Source organism: Caenorhabditis remanei, chromosome I (assembly GCF_010183535.1).
Source record: "Caenorhabditis remanei strain PX506 chromosome I, whole genome shotgun sequence".
In the NCBI taxonomy this organism is placed as follows: domain Eukaryota; kingdom Metazoa; phylum Nematoda; class Chromadorea; order Rhabditida; family Rhabditidae; genus Caenorhabditis; species Caenorhabditis remanei.
Genome location: NC_071328.1, coordinates 14,153,523 through 14,172,417, shown reverse-complemented (window position 1 = coordinate 14,172,417; position 18,895 = coordinate 14,153,523). Strand labels below are relative to the sequence as shown.

Below are 18,895 nucleotides of genomic sequence, written 5' to 3'. Positions count from 1 at the left end.
GTGGGCGGAGTTTCAACAGGGAGCGAAAATAAACGGAAAAAGGGGACGGGGCGAGCGAAAAAAACGGAAATTTAGAAAGTGAAATGTCCGGATGTCCGCTCTTTTGAAACGATGACTGTCGATGACGTCTAGAAGTCGTAGGTGAAGCCGAGGTAATCCTCGTCGAACTCTTGAATTCTCACGTAACCTGGAAAATTTGAATGGTTTTTAAATGATTTTGAGAGAAAATCGAAGAAAAATTGACTGTAAACCCAGAAAAATCGGATTTCAGAGCGTTTTTCTGCTGGAAAATTGGAATTTTTAGTTGACAAATTGTCGAAAAATTGATAGTTGTATCGAAAATCACTGACTATGTGAGACAAAATGTGAAAATGTTCCTTTTTTCTGCCTTAAAACTGAAATTTTCTGGAATTTTCAATACAAAAAACAGCTGAAAGTGACAAAATCTGAATAAGTCGGATGATTTTCAGCCAATTTCAGCTATTTTAGTGAATTTCCCCTAAAATTGTCATTTTCATTTCTCAACTTATTTTTAAAAATTTCAGCCAACTCTATGGCAAACTTTCCAAAAATGCTATTTTTTTATCAAATTTCAGCTAATTTTGAGCAAAAATTTTCAGATTTTGAGCGATTTTCCGCCAAAATCATCCGGGAATCACAAAATTTCAACTCAAATTGAAAATTTTCAGGTGAAAACCTTCAGAAAATGTATTTTTCTGGAATTTTCAGTCCAAAAACGGCTGAAAATTGACATTTTTCTCTAAAATTCAAATTCTGTGCTCAAAAATTCTCATTTGCAGCTTAAAACTGCTAATTTTCAGCTTGAATTTCTCAGATTTTCACCGATTTTCAGTCAAAATCATCAGAAAATGATAAAATTTTCAGCATTTTCATTCAATTCCAAGCCCCCATACCATCTTCTCCTCCAGTGGCAATAATAGTTCCAGACGGATGCCATGCCATCGTGTTGATCGGTCCGAAATGTCCCTTGAATCGTGCGAATTCCTCTTCGAATACCATATGATAGATTTTCGCCTCGAAATGACCGGCTGAAACAGACGTTTGGGTGACTTGCATTGCGTCTTCTCCTCCTCCCAAACAGATGTGATCACGATTCGGTGCGATGCACGCAGAGTTCACTGGACGCTCCGATTTGTATTGTTTCAACTTTTTGAGGTCGTTTACGTCGAGCAAAGCGGCCGTCTTGTCACGAGACGCCGAGATGAGGAATTCACCGTTTGGAGACAGTTGAAGGTCTTGGATGCTGTACTGAAAATTAAAGAGAAATTGGAGATTTTCAGATTAAAAAGTGCTGAAAATTCACAAACTATGACTCAAAACGGTCAAAAACTGCCTAATTTCTCTCTTATAAGTGGAAATTCACGCGTCAAAGACACCCCGGACGGTCAAATTCCGCGGAATTTCATAATTTTTTACAAATTGAAAAGAAACGAATGCTGTACTAAAAATTAAAGAGAATTGAGGTTTTCATATAAAAAAAAACTGAAAATTCACAAATTTTGACTCAGTATGGTCAAAAACTGCCAAATTTCTCTCTTATAAGCGCATCCTGATTTTCATACAATAGGACTCTGAAATCTGGATTTGGACGGATTTTGGGTTCTAAACTTCGTTATAAACTTATTTTTTGAGTGTTGAGAAGATTTATGTTTCTTGCTCGAAAATACAGATTCCAAGCTGGAAATCCGCTACAAATTGTCGAAAAACCGATAAATTCATGGAAAACCAGTGACTAGGTGATACAAATTGTAAAAAATTATCTATTTTTTCGGTTTAAAACTGTATTTTTTAGTCCAAAACGGCTAAAAATTAAAATTTCTCGAAAATCGTTTTTGCACTCAAAAAGTGACAAAACCTGAAATTTTGGATGATTTTCAGCCAATATCAGCTATTTCATTCAATTTTCTCTACGAAAATGCCGTTTTGACTCAATAATTCTCAAATTTCCGGTTAATTCTCAGTAAAATTTTCCCAAATCTGGTAAAAACTACCCAAAAGTGCTATTTCTTGCTTGAAAATTTGGATCCCAAGCGAGAAATTCGCTATTTTTTGCGATTCCGGTGTAAAAAATTTCATGTTTTCCTTGTTTTTCAGGGTTTCTCCACATGAAATCCCCAATTTTCCATCATTTTCAGCCAAACTTACACGATGCACGGACTCATTCGTATGAATCGGCGAATCAGGATTTCTCAAATCGTACTGTTGAAGGAGTCCCGACTCGAATCCAATGGTAATCAAATCGTCCATTTGAGTGAACAGAGCCGTCGTCGCGTTCACGTCGAATGTGGAGCAGAAGAATGACTCCGCCCCCTCGACCATCTGATTTCCGTCACGGAGATCACGAACTTGGACAGTTGACAGGTTTTTCGTCATCTTTTGAGTGGTGTAGCACACCAAATTGCCTGAAAACAGTGGAAATGTATGAAATTCAATCCAAAATCTGGTTTTTTTGGGGAAAATATCTGAATAGTGGCCGCCAATAATTGGGTTTTTGTGACGATCTGGCGCACCTTTGACATTTTTTTAAGTCGCTAAAAATGATGAAATTCCGGGAACTTTCACTGTCTGGGGTGTCTTTGACGCGTTTTACCACTATAAGAAGTCTAAAAATGACTAAAAACTATATCCGGCGCGCCTTGGACGCTTTCTCATTTGAAAAAATCCGTCTGATCGATGAGTGTCCACTTTTTTTCGTCTAAAAACAAGTTTTCCAGACGTAAATCCCCGAATTGAGGCCAAATTTGAGAGAAAATCGTGAAAATTAGGCACAACTCATGCAATTCATGTTCGAAACAGTGACTTTCAGACTCAAAACCTGAAAATTTTACTAAAATCGGGGTTTTTGAATAAAAAACCATAATATTAAAGCTGAAAATCACAATTTTCACCTAAAATAGTGAATTTTGGACCAAAAATTCTGGTGTTCACATCAATTTTCGCTATAAATCCTCTACCTGAATACGAAATCCGCAAGATTTCATTGGAGTCTGATGGTTGATGGTGTAGAGGCAGGAGCCGAGTTCAGCATCCCAAATCTAAAATTTTTGTGATTTTTTTGGTTTTTTGAGCTAAAAAAACGACAAAAAATGTGATTTTTAGCTCAAAAATCTCAATTTCTACCTTAACAGTCAAATCTCCAGAAGCGGTGACACATTTCGTCGTGTCCCAAGCCACATCGATATCCCAGACGGCTCCGTTGTGACCGTCGTAGCTTCCTGAACGGGGAATTTTGTGATTTTTTACCAAAAATGATTTTTCCCAAAAAGTCGCCTAAAATTACCGATTCTCTCTCCGTTTTCCGTGTACCAAACACACGGTTTCTTGTCTTTGGCGCAAGAGAACGTCAAATCTCCTTCGCGATTAAAGCGGACACGAGTCAACGCACGTTCGTGGCCTTTAAGCGAGAGTGGACGCATTCCTAGAAGAAGAAACGTGATTTTTCGGGGGAAAAAATGAAGAAAAACGAGGAAAAACTCGTGAAAATCTGTGCACATTTGAAAACTACAGCCGGAGAACTCCAATTATGAGCTAAGAGAACGTAAAAATAACAGAGATCATTCCAAAATGATGAAACCTCAAAAATGCCAAATTTTTCAAGTCTGGCGCGCCTTGGACGCCTTTTGGACCACCGGGGCTCTAAGAACTCATTGCTCAAAAATTGTGTTTGAGACGGTCTGCCGCACCTTTGACGCTTTTCAGATCCCTCAAAATGATGAAATTCCGAAAAATTTGATCGTCTGGGGTACCTTTGACGCGTTTTAAACCACTTTCAAAGACCCAAAAATGTCCAAAAAACTGAATCTGGCGCACCTTGAGCGATTTCTGCTTCGAAAAATCAGATCTGGCGCATCTCAGGCGCGTTTTCTCGTTTTTGAGCCGGAAATCGGATAAGACGCCAAAAAAATAGATGGGAAATAAGAAAACCTACATAGTTTTCGCCATTTTCTGACCTTTTCTTGGGTATTTCCGTGAAAAATCGATAAAATCTGCAGTAATTATTGTTTTTTCATGCGGAAAACGGCATTTTTAAGCCGTTTTCATGTGAAACGATGCCAGAAACTCTAAACGCATGGAAAAATCGGAGAAAGTTGATCCGAAACCGTTGGATTTCGAAACTTTGACAATTTTTTCGGATTTTCGATTAAAAAATCGATAAATACTGCAGATTTTCTTAAATTTAATGTAATATGGTTTTTTTCATGCTCAAAACGCTTATATTACAGTGGGAACCCCAATGTTTCACTATTTTTGTCCATTTTTTTATTTTAATGGAAAACTTATGATAGACTGGTACTTACAGGGTTAATTCATGAAAAATTGATATCAAACAGTTCGATTTTAATAATCGAAAAAAGCTCAAAAATCTATAACTTTCGAAATTCACCGATTTATTGGGAAAAATCAATAGAACCTGGAGTTTGATGAATTTTATAGCGAAAAATCAACATATTTGAGGTCAAGAAGCCTACAAATCACAGAAAGAACCTCCAAAATCCCGTTAATTTCGAAATTTCTGACCTCATACCTATTTTCATGGAAAAACCTCTGTTAGACCTGTATTTTCAAGGGAAAACTATTGAAATTCAATAATAAAAAATTAATTTGACCTACTAAACTCAAAAGAACGACAAAAATAGAAAAAAAAATGCGCCACGAACACGCAATAAACCAAAAATAAAATAAAAATTGGGATTTCCGTGCGTTGTCCGCAATCTGACGTGACGGTGTTTGCGTACTTTGCGTACCGTACCCCTCGATGAAAGTGAGAATCAGCTGACATTATATAGATGTTTTGGGCCCTATTTTCAGCTATTTTTTAAATTTTTTTTGGCTGAAACAGGTGAAATTAAAATCTGCGAATTTCAAGCAACATTTTGACACCAAAACCGTCGATTTTTCGTCGAAAAACTCGTCATATCGATTTTTCGCGCGCCGCCTTATAAGCCAGTTTTCAGAGATCGATAATGTTACAGCTGCGACTAATAGCCGGTTTGCGGAAAACTACAAAGTCACAAGTGAGATTTAATTAGGCGCTAATTACCCAATTAAATCAATTTTGCAGACATTCTATCGAAATTTCTCCACACTGACGAAATCGCCGGCGCTCATCAGAAATGCCACACAGATTTTGAGCAAAAATGTGAGTTTCGAGTGGAAATTGTTGATTTTTGCGAATAAAATTGAATAAAAAGTGATATAAAGTCATAAAAATCAAGTTTTAAGCCGAAGTTTGTAGAAAAATCCTATAGTTTTGGTATGTTGGTACCAAAAAATTGAAAAATCCCCCAAAATTGTCGCAATTTTTGACAAAATAGGGGAAAATAGGATGGAAAGAGTAGAAAAAGTGTTTTCCAGCTAGCTAAATCCACTTTAAACGTCTTTTGGTGCCATTCGACTTTAAAAGCGCTCAAGGCGCGCCAGACACTGAGAACAGGGAAAATCTAGCGTTTTTGGTACGATTTTTCGTGTGTTTTCTCACTGAAAATTGTCAAAAAAATCAGATTTCGAAGCTAAAGGCCGCCAAATTCATCTTTTTTAACTTAAAACTCATCGATGAGACGGATTTTTCAAATCTGCGTCCAAGGCGCGCCAGACACATTTTTTAGTCATTTTTAGACATCTGAAAGTGGAAAAACGCGTCAAAGGCACCCCAGACGGACGAATTTCTCGGAATTTCATCATTTTTTGCGATCTGAAAAAGCGTCAAAGGTGCGCCAGACCGTCACAATAACAATTTTTGAGCATTTTTGGACATTTTAAAACTCGTGGAAAGCGTCAACGGAGCGCCAGACGGCCAAATTTCTCATTTTTCAGTGGAAACATTGATCGCGTCCAAGGCACGCCAGATTGGCTCCCGTTCAGTTTTGAAAGTCTCTGAAGCCCCGGTGGTTCAAAAAGTGCGTCTAAGGCGCGCCAGACTACCGTGTTTGGAGTAATTTTTGATGTCTACAGCTTCTGATTCTGAAAATCGACTGAAAAAGACCGAATATCACTCAGTAACAGCCGAAACCTATCAGAAATCGCTTCTAATCGGCTGATATTGGCTAAAACGGGGAAAATAGCCCGGAAAAAAACGGTCGAAAACTGTCAAAATCAACCCCAATCCAAAGTACACTGCATTACAGTAATCTGAATGTATGTGTCCTACAGTAAGATAATACAAAGCAGAGTTGCGCGGAATTCCGACTTCCGACTTCCGGGCTGTTTTTCACTTCCGACTTCCGGCTCCCGAATTCCGTTTTGAAAATTTTACTTCCGACTTCCGGATTTGGATGTTTACTTCCGACTTCCGTCATTCCATAATTGTGGAATTTCCGAAAGTATATTTCGCAGAAATACTTGAAAAAATGGTCTAAAAGGAGAGAAAATTGGCTTTTCTTCATCCAAAACCTAAATTTCCACTGATTTCCGCCAATTTTATGATCTTTTCTGTTGGAGTTTTTGAATATTTGCGAAAAAAAACCTAATTCCGACTTCCGACTCCCGACTTCCAACTTCCGGTTAAGGAAATTCACTTCCGACTTCCGACTTCCGACTTCCGGATAAGAAATTTTCCCTTCCATGCAACTCTGCTACAGGAATCTGAATATATGTGTCCTACAGTGAGACAAGACAAGTGATTGCTCAAAACAAGTTTATTCTGCGTCAAAAAATCAATTAATAATTAGCCCAATTAACTCTTAATCATTGCGAGTTGGCACCAGCAGCAGCCTCGGATCCAAACTCGAAACTGAATTCTCCTTCGTTATTCTGCTTACACTTGACATTCTGTCCGTTATCCAATTGTCCACTCGCATTCAATTCCAACAATTCGAGCCCATCCTTCTTATTGAGCACACAACCAATCGGGGCGAACGAGATGTATCCATTTGACATTTCACACTTGTAACGGAATCCGACGGCGTTGTTCTTGTACATTCGATCGATTGTCTCACTGTGTTTCACGAATTGAGCTGATTCGTCGGTCTCCCAACTGGCGAAACAGCCGGCGGTCTCGTATTTCGAGACGCATTCCTCGTAGTAACTTCCTTTACCGATACGGTGACGGGTACCCAGGTCACAGTCGTCGCCGACTTTCACGGCGCCGGACGATTGGGCGGAGTAGATTGGGGTGACGGCGATGGCGGTGATGAGGAGGATGAGAGACGTTGTCGACATGTTGGTGTCTGGAAAAGATAGCATTAGACGGGATTTTGAGCCAAAAAAAGTTGGAATTTGGCGAGAGGTGAGGCCAAAAAATTGGAATATAAGCCGAAAAAGTCGAAAATTGATCGATTTTGGCCCAAAAAAGTTGGAATTTGACGGATTTTAAGCCAAAAAAGTCGGAATTCGATTTCGAGATTCAGTTTAATGGGATTCAGAATCTTTAAATTCTGATTTTTAATCTGAAAAGTGGAAGGTCAGAATTTGGAATAAAACCTCCAGATTTCAAGTCAGAAAGCGTACAAGGCGCGCCAGATATACCTTTAGGGCGTTTTTGGACTTCCGAAAGGAGTAAAACGCGTCAAAGGAACCCCAGAGCGATCTGAAAAAGCGTTAAAAAAAGCGCCAGACGGTCCCAAAATCCCATTTTTTGGGGGTTTTTGAACTTTTTGAAAATCGTGGAAAGCGTCAAAGGCGCGCCAGATTTGTCAAGTTTCTCATTTTCAAGTGGAAAAATTAATCGTAATGGATTTTCTCGGCCTTTTTGACGTTTTCCAGTTCAGAAAGTGTCCAGCTTGTTGTAAATAATAGAAATGCGTTAAAGGCACCCCAGGGGGTACAATTTTAAGTAAAAACAGACATCATTAGCCGAAAAACGCGTCAACGTCACCCCAGAACTCATTTTTATTTTCAGAAACGAGCAGTGGTTCAAGTATTCACAAGGACATGCTTCCATCCCGGTGCTAGCAGTCAGGTGCCGTTACAGGTGAGTAGGAAAAAATGCCTCTAGCATCAAATATCCTAGAATTTTAACGGATTTTAAGCCAAAAAAGTCGGAAATTAACGGATTTTAAGTCGAAAATCTCGAAATTTGACTGTTTTTGCGCCGAAAAAGTCGAAATTTGACGGGATTTTCTGTCAAAAAACGCCAAAACTGGCCCAAATTTGAGCAGAAATTAGTGATTTTAGTCGAAAATCCCTTTTTTTAAGAGGAAAATTATGGATTCCAGTTGATAATGGGCAGTTCAGGCCATGAAAAGGCCACAAACGGCTCAAAAAAAAGCCTTAAAACGGCCAAAAAAGGCTGAAAACGGCCCAAAAAGCCCCAAAAAGGCCGAAAAGGGCTCAAAAAAGGCCCAAAAAGGCGTTAAAAGGCCTGAAAAAGCCCAAAAAGCCTTCAGAAGCAGGAGAAGAAGCAGGAGACGAGGTGGATGTCTTTCTTCCCCCTGGAGCCCCCTATTTATGTGATTCTCTCCGTTGACTTTATGAGAATTCCCATTCGCCGGCCGTTTGATTTGTGCCGATTCCCAGCCGACGGCTGGGAGACGGAGGCGACGATTCGTACAATATTTCGCAGAGATTTTTGATCGGTTACCAATGAGTCACAGGGGGTACTGTAGATTTTTGGATGATTTTGAGTTGAAAATTGCGAAATTTCAGCAAAAATTGAATGGAAAGAAAGATTTTCACTGGAAACTGACTTTAAAAGCGCCCAGGGCGCGCCAGACAGTGAAAATCTAGCATTTTTGATATGAAAAACACTGATTTTACAGCTGTTTTTTGACTGAAATTTGGTAAAAATTCAGTTTTCGAAGCTAAAACGCGTCGATGGTGCGCCAGACAGTGGAAATTCATCGATCAGACGGATTTTCCTATTTTAAAAGCAGAAAGCGTCAAAGGAACGCCAGAAACAGTTTTTAGGCAATTTTGGACTTTTGAAAGTAGTAAAACGCGTCAAAGGTACCCCAGACGGTTCCTTGGATCCAAATGTTCAGTTTCCAGGATCCGGGCTACTGTACCCCGCGAACCAAATCCTTGAAATTTAGGATCAGGGTTACTGTAGCCTCAGAACCAGATTTCTAGCTTTTAGAATCCGGATTACTGTAGCCTAGGATCGGGGTTACTGTACCCAATATCCACATTGTTAGTTTTTAGGATCGGGGTTACTGTAGCCTGGGATCCACATTGTTAGTTTTCTGGATCCAGGTTACTGTACCTAGGATCTAAGTTTTTAGTTTTCTGGATCCGGGTTGCTGTACCTAGGATCTAAGTTTTTAGTTTCCTGGATCAGGGTTACTGTAGCGGATCTCGAATTCTGAATCTATCGTTTTCAATCGATTTTCCTCCCAAAATCCCTCTAAAAATGCTGAAAATCCATTGCAGGCAAGCGGTCAACTGACAGGATATCAACTCGTCCAACGTCTTCTAAAATACGTTTGGCCAAAAGATAAACCGGAAATCAAACGAAGAGTTCTCGTGGCTCTGAGTCTTCTGATTGCAGCGAAACTAGCGAATGTTTCAGTTCCATTTCTACTCAGAGACGTTGTCAATTATTATAATGGAAAGGCGCCCGAGTTGTTGAAACTCACTTTCGATGGAACACCATCACAGACCATTTTTACGGCTGGAATTGCCACGTGTATTGCTTGTGAGTTTTTGGATCAACAGACGCTATTTTTGAGTTCTAAAAACCCCGAAAATTCGATTGAAATGGATCTAAAAATGACAAAAATTAGACGCAAATGCTTTAGAATTGCTGAAAATGGCTGAAATTTAGATCCAGGAGACTGAAAAATTCGGATTCAGTGTGAAAAGATCTTTGAAATGAGTATGATATCGAAAAATAAGTTGGTGGCCTAGAAATCCAAATTTCGGAAAAGTTAGTCCCCGCGGTCAAAACTGGTCTAAAATTACAAATCTAGGCCAGGAGACTGAACATTTTCAATTCCGCATGAAAAGAGCTTTAAAATGAGTATAATATCAAAAAAAGTTGGTGGCCTAGAAATCCGAATTCGGAAAAAGTTAGTCCCCCTACCAAATTTCGTTGTTTTTGCTGGTTTCTACGCTGCATTCGAATTTTTGAGTCTCCTGACTGAATTTTGGGATTTTAAGCCGATTTTGGGCGGGGGACTAGTTTTCCGAAATTTGGATTTCTAGGCCACCAACTTATTTTTTTGATATTATACTCATTACAACGCTCTTTTCACACTGAATCCGAATTTTTGAGTCTCCTGGCCTAATTTTGGGATTTTAGATCATTTTTGACAGGGGGACTAGTTTTCCGAAATTTGGATTTCTAGGCCACCAACTTATTTTTCTGATATTATACTCATTTCAAAGCTTTTTTCACGCCGAATCCAAATTTTGAGTCTCCTGACTGAATTTTGGGATTTTAAGCCGATTTTGGGCGGGGGACTAACTTTTCCAAAATTTGGATTTCTAGGCCACCAATTAATTTGTTCGATATTATACTCATTTCAAAGCTCTTTTCACGCTGAATCCAAATTTTTCAGTCTTATGGCCTAGTTTTGTGATTTTAGGCCAGTTTTGACCGGGGGACTAGTTTTCCGATATTTGGATTTCTAGGCCACCACCTTATTTTTTGATATTATACTCATTTCAAAGTTTTTTTTCATGCGGAATTCAATTTTTTCAGTCTCCTAGCTTTATTTTGGGATTTCAGGCCAGTTTTCACAGGGGGACTAACTTTTTCAAAATTTGTATTTCTAGGCCACCAACTTATTTTTTGATATTATACTCATTTCAACGCTGTTTTTTACGCTGAATCCAAATTTTTCAGTCTCCTGGCCGAATTTTGTGATTTTAGGCCAGTTTTCAATGTCTCGAATTTCAGACGGAATGGCGCGTGCCACGTCTTCGGCATTCAACGAGTTGCGTAACGCGGTCTTTGCAAAAGTTGCTCAAAACTCGGTCCGATCAATCTCTCGATCGATATTTCTTCACTTACACTCACTGGATCTCTCATTTCATTTGAATCGTCAAACTGGCGCCCTATCGAAAGCAATTGATCGAGGAACGAGGGGAATGAGTTTTGTTTTATCCTCTCTCATATTCAATTTGATTCCGACGGCTGTTGAAATCGGAATGGTCTCCGCCCTTTTCACGGGAACTCTTGGACCAGAATTCGCTTATATGACAATGGGAAGTATTGGAATGTATGGAATCGCTACTCTGGGTATTACCAGTTGGAGAACGAAATTTCGACATCAAATGAATCAGGCGGATAACGATGCGGGCAACAAAGCGATCGACTCGCTTATCAATTATGAAACTGTCAAGTATTTTAATAATGAGAAATTCGAGGCCGATCGATATGATCACTACTTGAAGGTAAATTTGAGTTGAAAACAAGCAAAAATTCGGCTTAAAATGATCATTTTTGTGCTGAAAATGACCTAATTTTAGCTGAAAATGAGCGATTTTTGTCTGAAAATGCAAAAAATTTGTCTGAAAATGAGCATTTTAGGCTGAAAATGAGCATTTTAGGCTAAAAATGAGCAATTTTGGGCTGAAAATGAGCAATTTTGGGCTGAAAATGAGCAATTTTAGGCTGAAAATGAGGAATTTTGAACTGAAAACGGCCAATTCATTAGCCACGCCCCTTTTTTTAAAGTTTAGATGAAATTTCTCATAGAAAATCTGATTTGTAATCGATTTTCTAAATAAAAATTGAAATTTTCACGTTTTTCCCCAAATTTTTCGCTCTAAAATCCTCCTGAAACGCTGAATCAATTTTGAGCTGAAAATGAGAATTTTATGCTGAAAAAGGGTAATTTTTCCCCAAAAATGCCCAAATATTTTGCAGAAATACGAAGGCGCCTCTCTAAAAAGGGGCGGAGCCTAGATGGTACTTAAAGTAAAAAATTTTAATTTTTAGCTAAGAATGATCAGTTTTAAGCTGAAAAATGAGCAATTTTGTGCCGAAACTGATCAATTTTGAGCAGAAAATCCTACCAATAAGTAAAAATCCCGGAAATGGATGAAAAAAAGGGGAAAAATAACCGAACAACTGGAAAAATATCAATTTTTAATGTTTCTAGGTCGATTTGAATTCAAAAACCATTGAAAATTGAGAAAATTAGTAAATATTTGAACATTTTCTGCAGAAAATTCCAGAAAAAAAGTATTTTTTGCGTTTTTTTTTGTGAGTTTATATCCAAAAATTAGGATTTTTCTTCTCATTTGATAGAAAAATGTCGAATTTTAAGGTTTTTTTGCTTGAAATAATGATAAAAACTTGTTTTTTCAATCAACTCTTTATTTTTCAGTGATTCTCTCTGAAAAGGGGCGGAGTCTAGATGGAATTTCAGAAAAAATCCAGTTTTCCCGAAATTTTTCTCAAAAATGGCCTATCGGAAAATGGGCGAAGCCTAAGCTATCTAGATTCTATCCAAGCTCCGCCCACTTTTCATTAAATCTCCAATCGAACAGTAAAAGTGGGCGGAGCTTCATCAGCCACGCCCCTTTTTTGAAAGTTTACATAAAATTTCTCATAGAAAATCTGATTTTTAGTCGATTTTCTAATTAAAACTTGAAATTTTCACGTTTTTCCCCAAATTTTTCCCTCTAAAATCCTCCTGAAATACGAAAATTTCCAGAAATACGAAGGTGCCTCTCTAAAAACGACATCCTCCCTGGCGCTCCTCAACTTTTCCCAAAACGCAATCTTCTCGGGTGCCCTAATCGGTGTAATGTGTATGGCTGGCACACGAATCGCCGCCGGTGATTTCACAATTGGAGATTTGATTCTCGCGAACACTTTGTTATTTCAACTCTCAATTCCATTGAATTTCTTGGGTTCAGTGTATCGAGAAGTGCGTCAAGGCCTTGTCGACATGAATCAAATGTTCTCTTTACTCACATTGAAACCGAAAATTGTCGAAGCGCCCGACGCGCGCCAGCTGAAAATTTCAGGAAATGATATAAATCTGAAATTCGAGGATGTACATTTCGGTTACCTGTCGGAAAAACCGATTCTGAAAGGACTCAATCTGGAAATTCCAGCTGGAAAAAAAGTTGCCATTGTAGGCGGCTCTGGCTCTGGGAAATCAACGATCGTCCGTCTCCTCTACCGTCTTTACGATACGGAACACGGAACTGTCCGTATAAATGGGGCGGAGACTCGTGAGCTCACACTGGAATCACTCAGACAAGCGATTAGTATTGTACCACAAGATTCCGTCCTATTTCATGACACTATTTTCTATAATTTGGCTTATGGACGACCGACGGCGACGAAGGATGAGGTGATTCAGGCGGCGAAGATGGCGGATCTACATGAATCGGTTATGAGAATGCCTAATGTGAGTCTTTGAGCTGAAAACAGGCAAAAATTTGGCTTAAAATGAGAAATTTTGAGCTGAAAATGAGCAATTTTAAGGTAAAAACAATAACATTTTAGCGGAAAAGGACCAAATTTCAGCTGAAAATGACCAATTTTGAGCTAAGAATGAGAATTTTGGGCTGAAAATGAACAATTTTAAGCTGGAAATGTGCAAAAATTTGGCTGAAAACGAGCAAATTTCAGCTGAAAATGGCCAATTTTGAGCTAAAAATCGGGAAAATTGAGAAGGAACGCGTCAACGGCACGCCAGCTCATAGGGTTTAACGATAGCTGGTTGACAGCTGGTTGATCCAGGTCGTTTTAGACAGATTTTTGTGAATTTTTGAACTGAAAAATGGAATTTTGAGCTGAAATTACGCGATTTTGGTCGAAACTTTCGACTCGAAAGATAAGTGAAATATTTTATTTTTGGCTGAAAACCGCCGAAATCACTATATTTTGAAACCGTTTTCACCTCGAATTTTCTTTTTTCCCAAGCTAAAATGGGCGGAGTCTCGAAGCTCCACCCACTTTTTTCAGTCAATATCCAAATGAATGATTGTTGTTGCAGGGTTACGAAACACTCGTCGGTGAGAGAGGACTCAAATTGTCAGGTGGAGAGAAACAACGTGTCGCCATTGCGAGAGCTATACTCAAGGTAAGAAACACAATTACAGATGGAAAGGGGCGGAGCTTAGCGAGGTCTAGGCTCCGCCCACTTTTACAACTTAAAAAAGGAACTGGGAAGTGGGTGGAGCCAATTTAGTCCTCGCCTCATTACGATAGGGCGGAGCCAATATGCTGTAACTTCAGATATCATGAAAAGGGGCGGGGCCCCAATCGCGGAATTGAGAATCTCAGGCTCCGCCCCTTTACATGGTGTATGAATTTGCAGATACTGTATAAAATGAAGGCGGAACAATTACAGATAAAATGGGCGGAGCTTTGAGAGATCTAGGCTCCGCCCACTTTGGGGGAGGAGCGTGCATCCTGGCTCCGCCCTCCCCTCATTACGATAGGAACGGAGCCTAGACACAAGCTCCGCCCTCTTTCACACCGTTTTCAAGATATTGTAATTTCAGATTTCATGAAAAGAAGGAGCGGAGCCAGTTTCGAGGAATCTTAGGCTCCGCCCCTTTTCATGCTGTCTGATGTTACAAAAACGGTATAAAAGAGGGCGGAGGCTCCGCTTTCATTAAAAATTTGACAAATTAGGCTCCTCCCACTTCGCTTAGTTTCTCGGTTTTTCAATTTTCCAATAATTCGGTGTTGTGGGCGGAGCCTAGAATCGTTTTTTATACAATTTAATATTCATTCAGAACGCGCCATTCGTGATCTACGACGAGGCGACATCGTCCCTCGACGCCATCACCGAATCCAATATAATGAAGGCGTTGAAGGGAGCCGTGGAGAAGCGGACGTCCCTTTTCATTGCTCATCGTCTGGCGACTATCGTCGACGCCGACATCATTTATGTACTTGAAGAGGGGCGTGTCGCCGAAAACGGCACACATTTCGAGTTGTTGGCTCACGATGGATTGTATGCTCAGTTGTGGAAATCACAAAATATTCATGGAGTCGCGGTGAGTGTCTCTAGCTGGAAATGGGCGGAGCTTTGAGAAAAATGGGGAAAAGGGCGGAGCTTGAAGGAAAATCACAGCGTTAGAGAAAAATAAGAAGTGGGCGGAGCCTAGGAACTATAGAGAGAAAAGGGGCGGAGTCTAAACCGTAATTTGAGAAAGAAGGATGGGGGCGGAGCTTGATTGAAAGTATCGATCTGAGAAATATGGGAGAAAAGGGGCGGAGCCTAGTCGGAAATGGGCGTATTTTAAGAAAGAAGGATAAGAGCGGGACTTGGGGAGATACGAAAAAATGGGCGGAGCTTAAAGGAAATCTCAATGTTAGAAAAAAGATAAGAAAAGGGGCGGAGCCTAGAAACCTTAAAATTAGAAGGGGCGGAGCATAGCTAGAACATGGGCGGGGCCTAAGAAGATTAGAGAAAAAAGGCGGGGCTTGCTGAAGAAATTGTTTTGATAAGATTGGGAGAAAAGGGGCGGAGTCTATCTGTGCGCTAAACTCCGCCCCCTTTTACGTTGTTTACATGAAAATGGGCGGAGCCTAAACTCCCTAACATTCTATCGAAGCTCCGCCCACTTTTCCATGAAATGTCGAACCCGGCGGTTTTCATGAGAGGCTCCGCCCACTTTTCCAGCCCCAAAACCTTATCTAGAAAAATGGGCGGAGTCTCTTTAGCCACGCCCCTTTTTTTCCCAATGTTACCGTAATCACTCTTAAAAAAGGGCGGAGTCTAATTGGAATTTCTGAAAAAAACCGGGTTTACATTTAAAAAAAAAAGCTCGTTTTCCCCAAGTTTCCTGATCTAGAAAAATGGGCGGAGCCTCATTAGCCACGCCCCTTTTTTTCCATTTTTATACATTTTTTTCAGCCGAAAAAGTCGAAAACAGAAGAAGACGATCTGCTTCTGGAATTGGATTTAGATAAATGCTGTGGCAGTTCGAGTTGCAATCGATAAATCGATAATTGGATGTGTAGATCAAAAAGGAATTTATTGATTTTATTACAAATCTAACACATTTTTTCTTCTCTCTCGTTATTAGGTTTCCCAATTTTCCCCCCTTTTTTATTTGTTTTTTTTTTTCCCATTTTTGTTTCCCGTTTTGTGCCTTTTCTCCCCATTCATTTTCAGGATTTTTTTTGGTTTTCATGGGGAAGAGTGGTGGAAAGTGCGCTCTATTGAGAATTTGGGTGTTTTTTTTGGTAAAGAATTGACAGATTTTGACCGAAAAAAGAGCAAAAATGAGAATTTTAAGCCAAAAATCCGATTTTTTTGCTAAAAATGACTCGATCTTAGCTCAAAAACTGGGAAATTTTGCTGAAAATTACATTTTTCAACGAAAAATTTGATTTTCTCAGCAAATTTGTCATTTTTCATCAAAAATCTCAGTTTTTTGCAAAAAATTCCGTGGTTTTGACCCAAAAATCGCAGTTTACTGGTTAAAATATGGTTTTGGAGCGAAACACTCGTAATTTTTAGCTGAAGATTTGAGTTTTTTGACTCGAAAACTCGAATTTATGCTCGAAAAACCGATTTTCGGTCCAAAAACTTAGTTACTGGATGGAAATTCAAGTTTTTGATGTGAAAACTGGGAATTTCGCTTCAAAATTCTAGTGTTCCCTCTAAAAATCTCGATTTTAGCTTAAAAACTGGAAAATTCGACCCAAAAATTCAAATTTCCCGCCTAAATTCATATTTTCTCAATAGAGCGCACTTTCTCACTTCATTCTTCTCCAGCCAATAGCCACAGTAATTCGGGTGTGAAAATCTGTGTTTTTCCCTTCATTTCTTAACTATCATTTTTCACATCTGTAATTTTAGGTAATTATCTAATTAGATTCTACCAAAGGATGCAATCGCGCTCTATCGAACTCTCCGAAATTTGTTTTTGAAATTTCATTGAAAAACTGCGATAGAGCGCGTTTGCTTAGTTCAGTAAATGCGCCCCACCGAACTTTTGAGTTTGGTAGAGCGCATTTGCTCTAGGCCACGCCCACTTTTTGTCCGGTTTGAAATTTCTCCGATTTGTTGCTCATCTCTTGTCGATATTTACTTGTTTTTCCTCGTTTTTTATGTAAAATTTTGAAAAAAATCAGTTTTTTTGGCATTTTTATATCAAAATTATCGTTTTTTTGCGATTTCATATCTATACTTTATTGATTTTTGTGTTTTTTAGTCATTTTAATCAATTTTTCCAGTGAAATGTCCGGCTGTTTCGACCAAATTCGCTGCAATTGCGCGTTCGATTTGGAGGGAAGAAGGTGGGTGTGATAAATTCTGAAAATTTGCTGAAAAAGCGAGCGTGGCCGAGTTTTTTCATGGTGAAAAAGCTCGGCCACCGCTTTTTTTGGACATTTTCACCGATTTTCGACAGAAAATAACGAAAAAATCAAGATAAAGCAAAAAAAAGTGTGATGGCCGAGTTTCTTCAACGTGAAAAGGTTCGGCCGCCGCACGTTTTGCAGTCGCCGAAGTTTTACTAAAAAAAACTCGACCACCTCGGTTTTTTCGTCATTTTCACCAATTTTAATTCATCTTTATAGTGAAATTAGTCAAAATTGATGAAAATTGCTGAAAAATTGCGCAACATGACGGTGGCCGAACTTTTTCACCCTGGAAAAAGCTAGGCCATCACACTTTTTTGTTGATTATCGTAATTTTTTTTGATTTTCCTGTGTTGAAACAAAAATTGATGAAAAATGCTCAAAAACCTAGTGAGTCGCTTAAAAATGCGGTGGCCGAACTTTTTCAAATGATAAAAACTCGGCCACGCAAGTTTTTGGTCCTTTTTTCAGGGTTTTTGATAGCTTTTTCCAAAAAATTTTTATTTTTATTCAAAAAAATTTATACATTTGTTTGCAGAAACGCGGTCGCTTCAATCGCGTCGGCTGCTCTGTTCTTCATCGCGTGGTGGCTGATGATCGATACGGCGGCGGTTTACGAGAAGAAAGATTGGACGAACGTCTATTTCATCATTACAATTTCGAGTACTTTGGCAATGTTCATGGTCAATGCCATCTCGAATTCGCAAGTTCGCGGAGAGTCCCTTCATGAGGGTCTTCTTGGCACCAAAGGTACGGGAAAAGTGCTGAAATGGCAAGAAATGGTCGAAAATAGCGAAAAAAATCGAGAAAAAATGAGGAAAAACGATGAAAAACGGCCGAAAAATATGGTGGCCGAGGTTTTGCAAAAGTTCGGCCACCGACATTTTTTCGGTTTTTTCTCCGAATTTTTACTTCCATTTTCAGAAAAATGATTGAAAACTGATAAAATGGCCGAAAAATTTAGAAAATTAGTCAAAAATTATGAAAAAATGACGAAAAACGGCCGAAAAGCATGGTGGCCGACTTTTCGCAAAAGTTCGGCCACCGTCATTTTTTCGGTTGTTTCTTCGAATTTTCACTTTTTTGGATCTCATTTGCTAAGAAAACTGGTTAAAAACTGTCAAAATGACAGAAAAATGTAGAAAATTAGTTAAAAAATGATGAAAATCGGCCGAAAAGCATGGTGGCCGAGGTTTTGCAAAAGTTCGGCCATCGACATTTTTTGCCTTTTTTCATCATTTTTGAGTATATTTTTCCGCTTTTTCAAATAATTTCGCATTTTTTTTGTCAATTTCCAGGCGCCCGCCTCTGGCTGATGGCCGCATTCGTCGTCTCGTTCGCCTCCCTTGTCGCCGCCACGTGGATTCTGTTCTCCGACTACGTCCTTCGTCAGGGTGAGCACACCGTCTGGCCGGGTGTCGCCCTCTTCCTCACCAACTTTATCATCTTCGCCTCCTCCTGTGTCTACAAATTCGGACGTACCGAAGAGATGTGGGCCTAGAAAAGGGGCGTGGCCTCCATGAATCAATCGATAAATTTCTCTTTTTTTTCCCGCGAAAATCAAACAATTATCCTTTCATTTTACTTAAAAATCCCCTCTTTTTGTAACTTATTTGTATATGATCTATTCGTCTTGATAGAAAGCGCGCTCTATTGAGAATATGAAAAAGTGGGCGGAGTTTCCCCGTTTTTCTCATTGGAGCGCAC

General features: G+C 39.3%; 4 protein-coding genes across 4 annotated transcripts; 3 read left to right on the top strand and 1 right to left on the bottom strand.

Moving 5' to 3' along the window:
* Positions 1-1,123: 1,123 nt before the first annotated feature.
* GCK72_003110 (uncharacterized protein) lies at positions 1,124-2,322 on the top strand (the record flags this gene model as incomplete). Its single annotated transcript, XM_053723821.1, has 2 exons — positions 1,124-1,176; positions 2,157-2,322. The coding sequence occupies 2 exons, from the start codon at positions 1,124-1,126 to the stop codon at positions 2,320-2,322; spliced, it is 219 nt and encodes a 72-aa protein (XP_053592466.1).
* Positions 2,323-6,705: 4,383 nt separating this feature from the next.
* Positions 6,706-7,179, bottom strand: GCK72_003109 (uncharacterized protein; the record flags this gene model as incomplete). Its single annotated transcript, XM_003090147.2, has 1 exon — positions 6,706-7,179. One exon carries the CDS (start codon positions 7,177-7,179, stop codon positions 6,706-6,708), a length of 474 nt encoding a protein of 157 aa, XP_003090195.2.
* GCK72_003108 (uncharacterized protein) lies at positions 7,142-14,907 on the top strand (the record flags this gene model as incomplete). The annotated part of the gene is made up of 7 exons (XM_053723820.1): positions 7,142-7,246; positions 7,859-7,930; positions 9,328-9,592; positions 10,799-11,295; positions 12,564-13,268; positions 13,860-13,946; positions 14,608-14,907. 7 exons carry the CDS (start codon positions 7,142-7,144, stop codon positions 14,905-14,907), a joined length of 2,031 nt encoding a protein of 676 aa, XP_053592465.1.
* A 2,874-nt stretch (positions 14,908-17,781) lies between these two features.
* On the top strand, positions 17,782-18,689 carry GCK72_003107 (uncharacterized protein; the record flags this gene model as incomplete). The annotated part of the gene is made up of 2 exons (XM_053723819.1): positions 17,782-17,938; positions 18,487-18,689. The coding sequence occupies 2 exons, from the start codon at positions 17,782-17,784 to the stop codon at positions 18,687-18,689; spliced, it is 360 nt and encodes a 119-aa protein (XP_053592464.1).
* Positions 18,690-18,895: the final 206 nt, after the last annotated feature.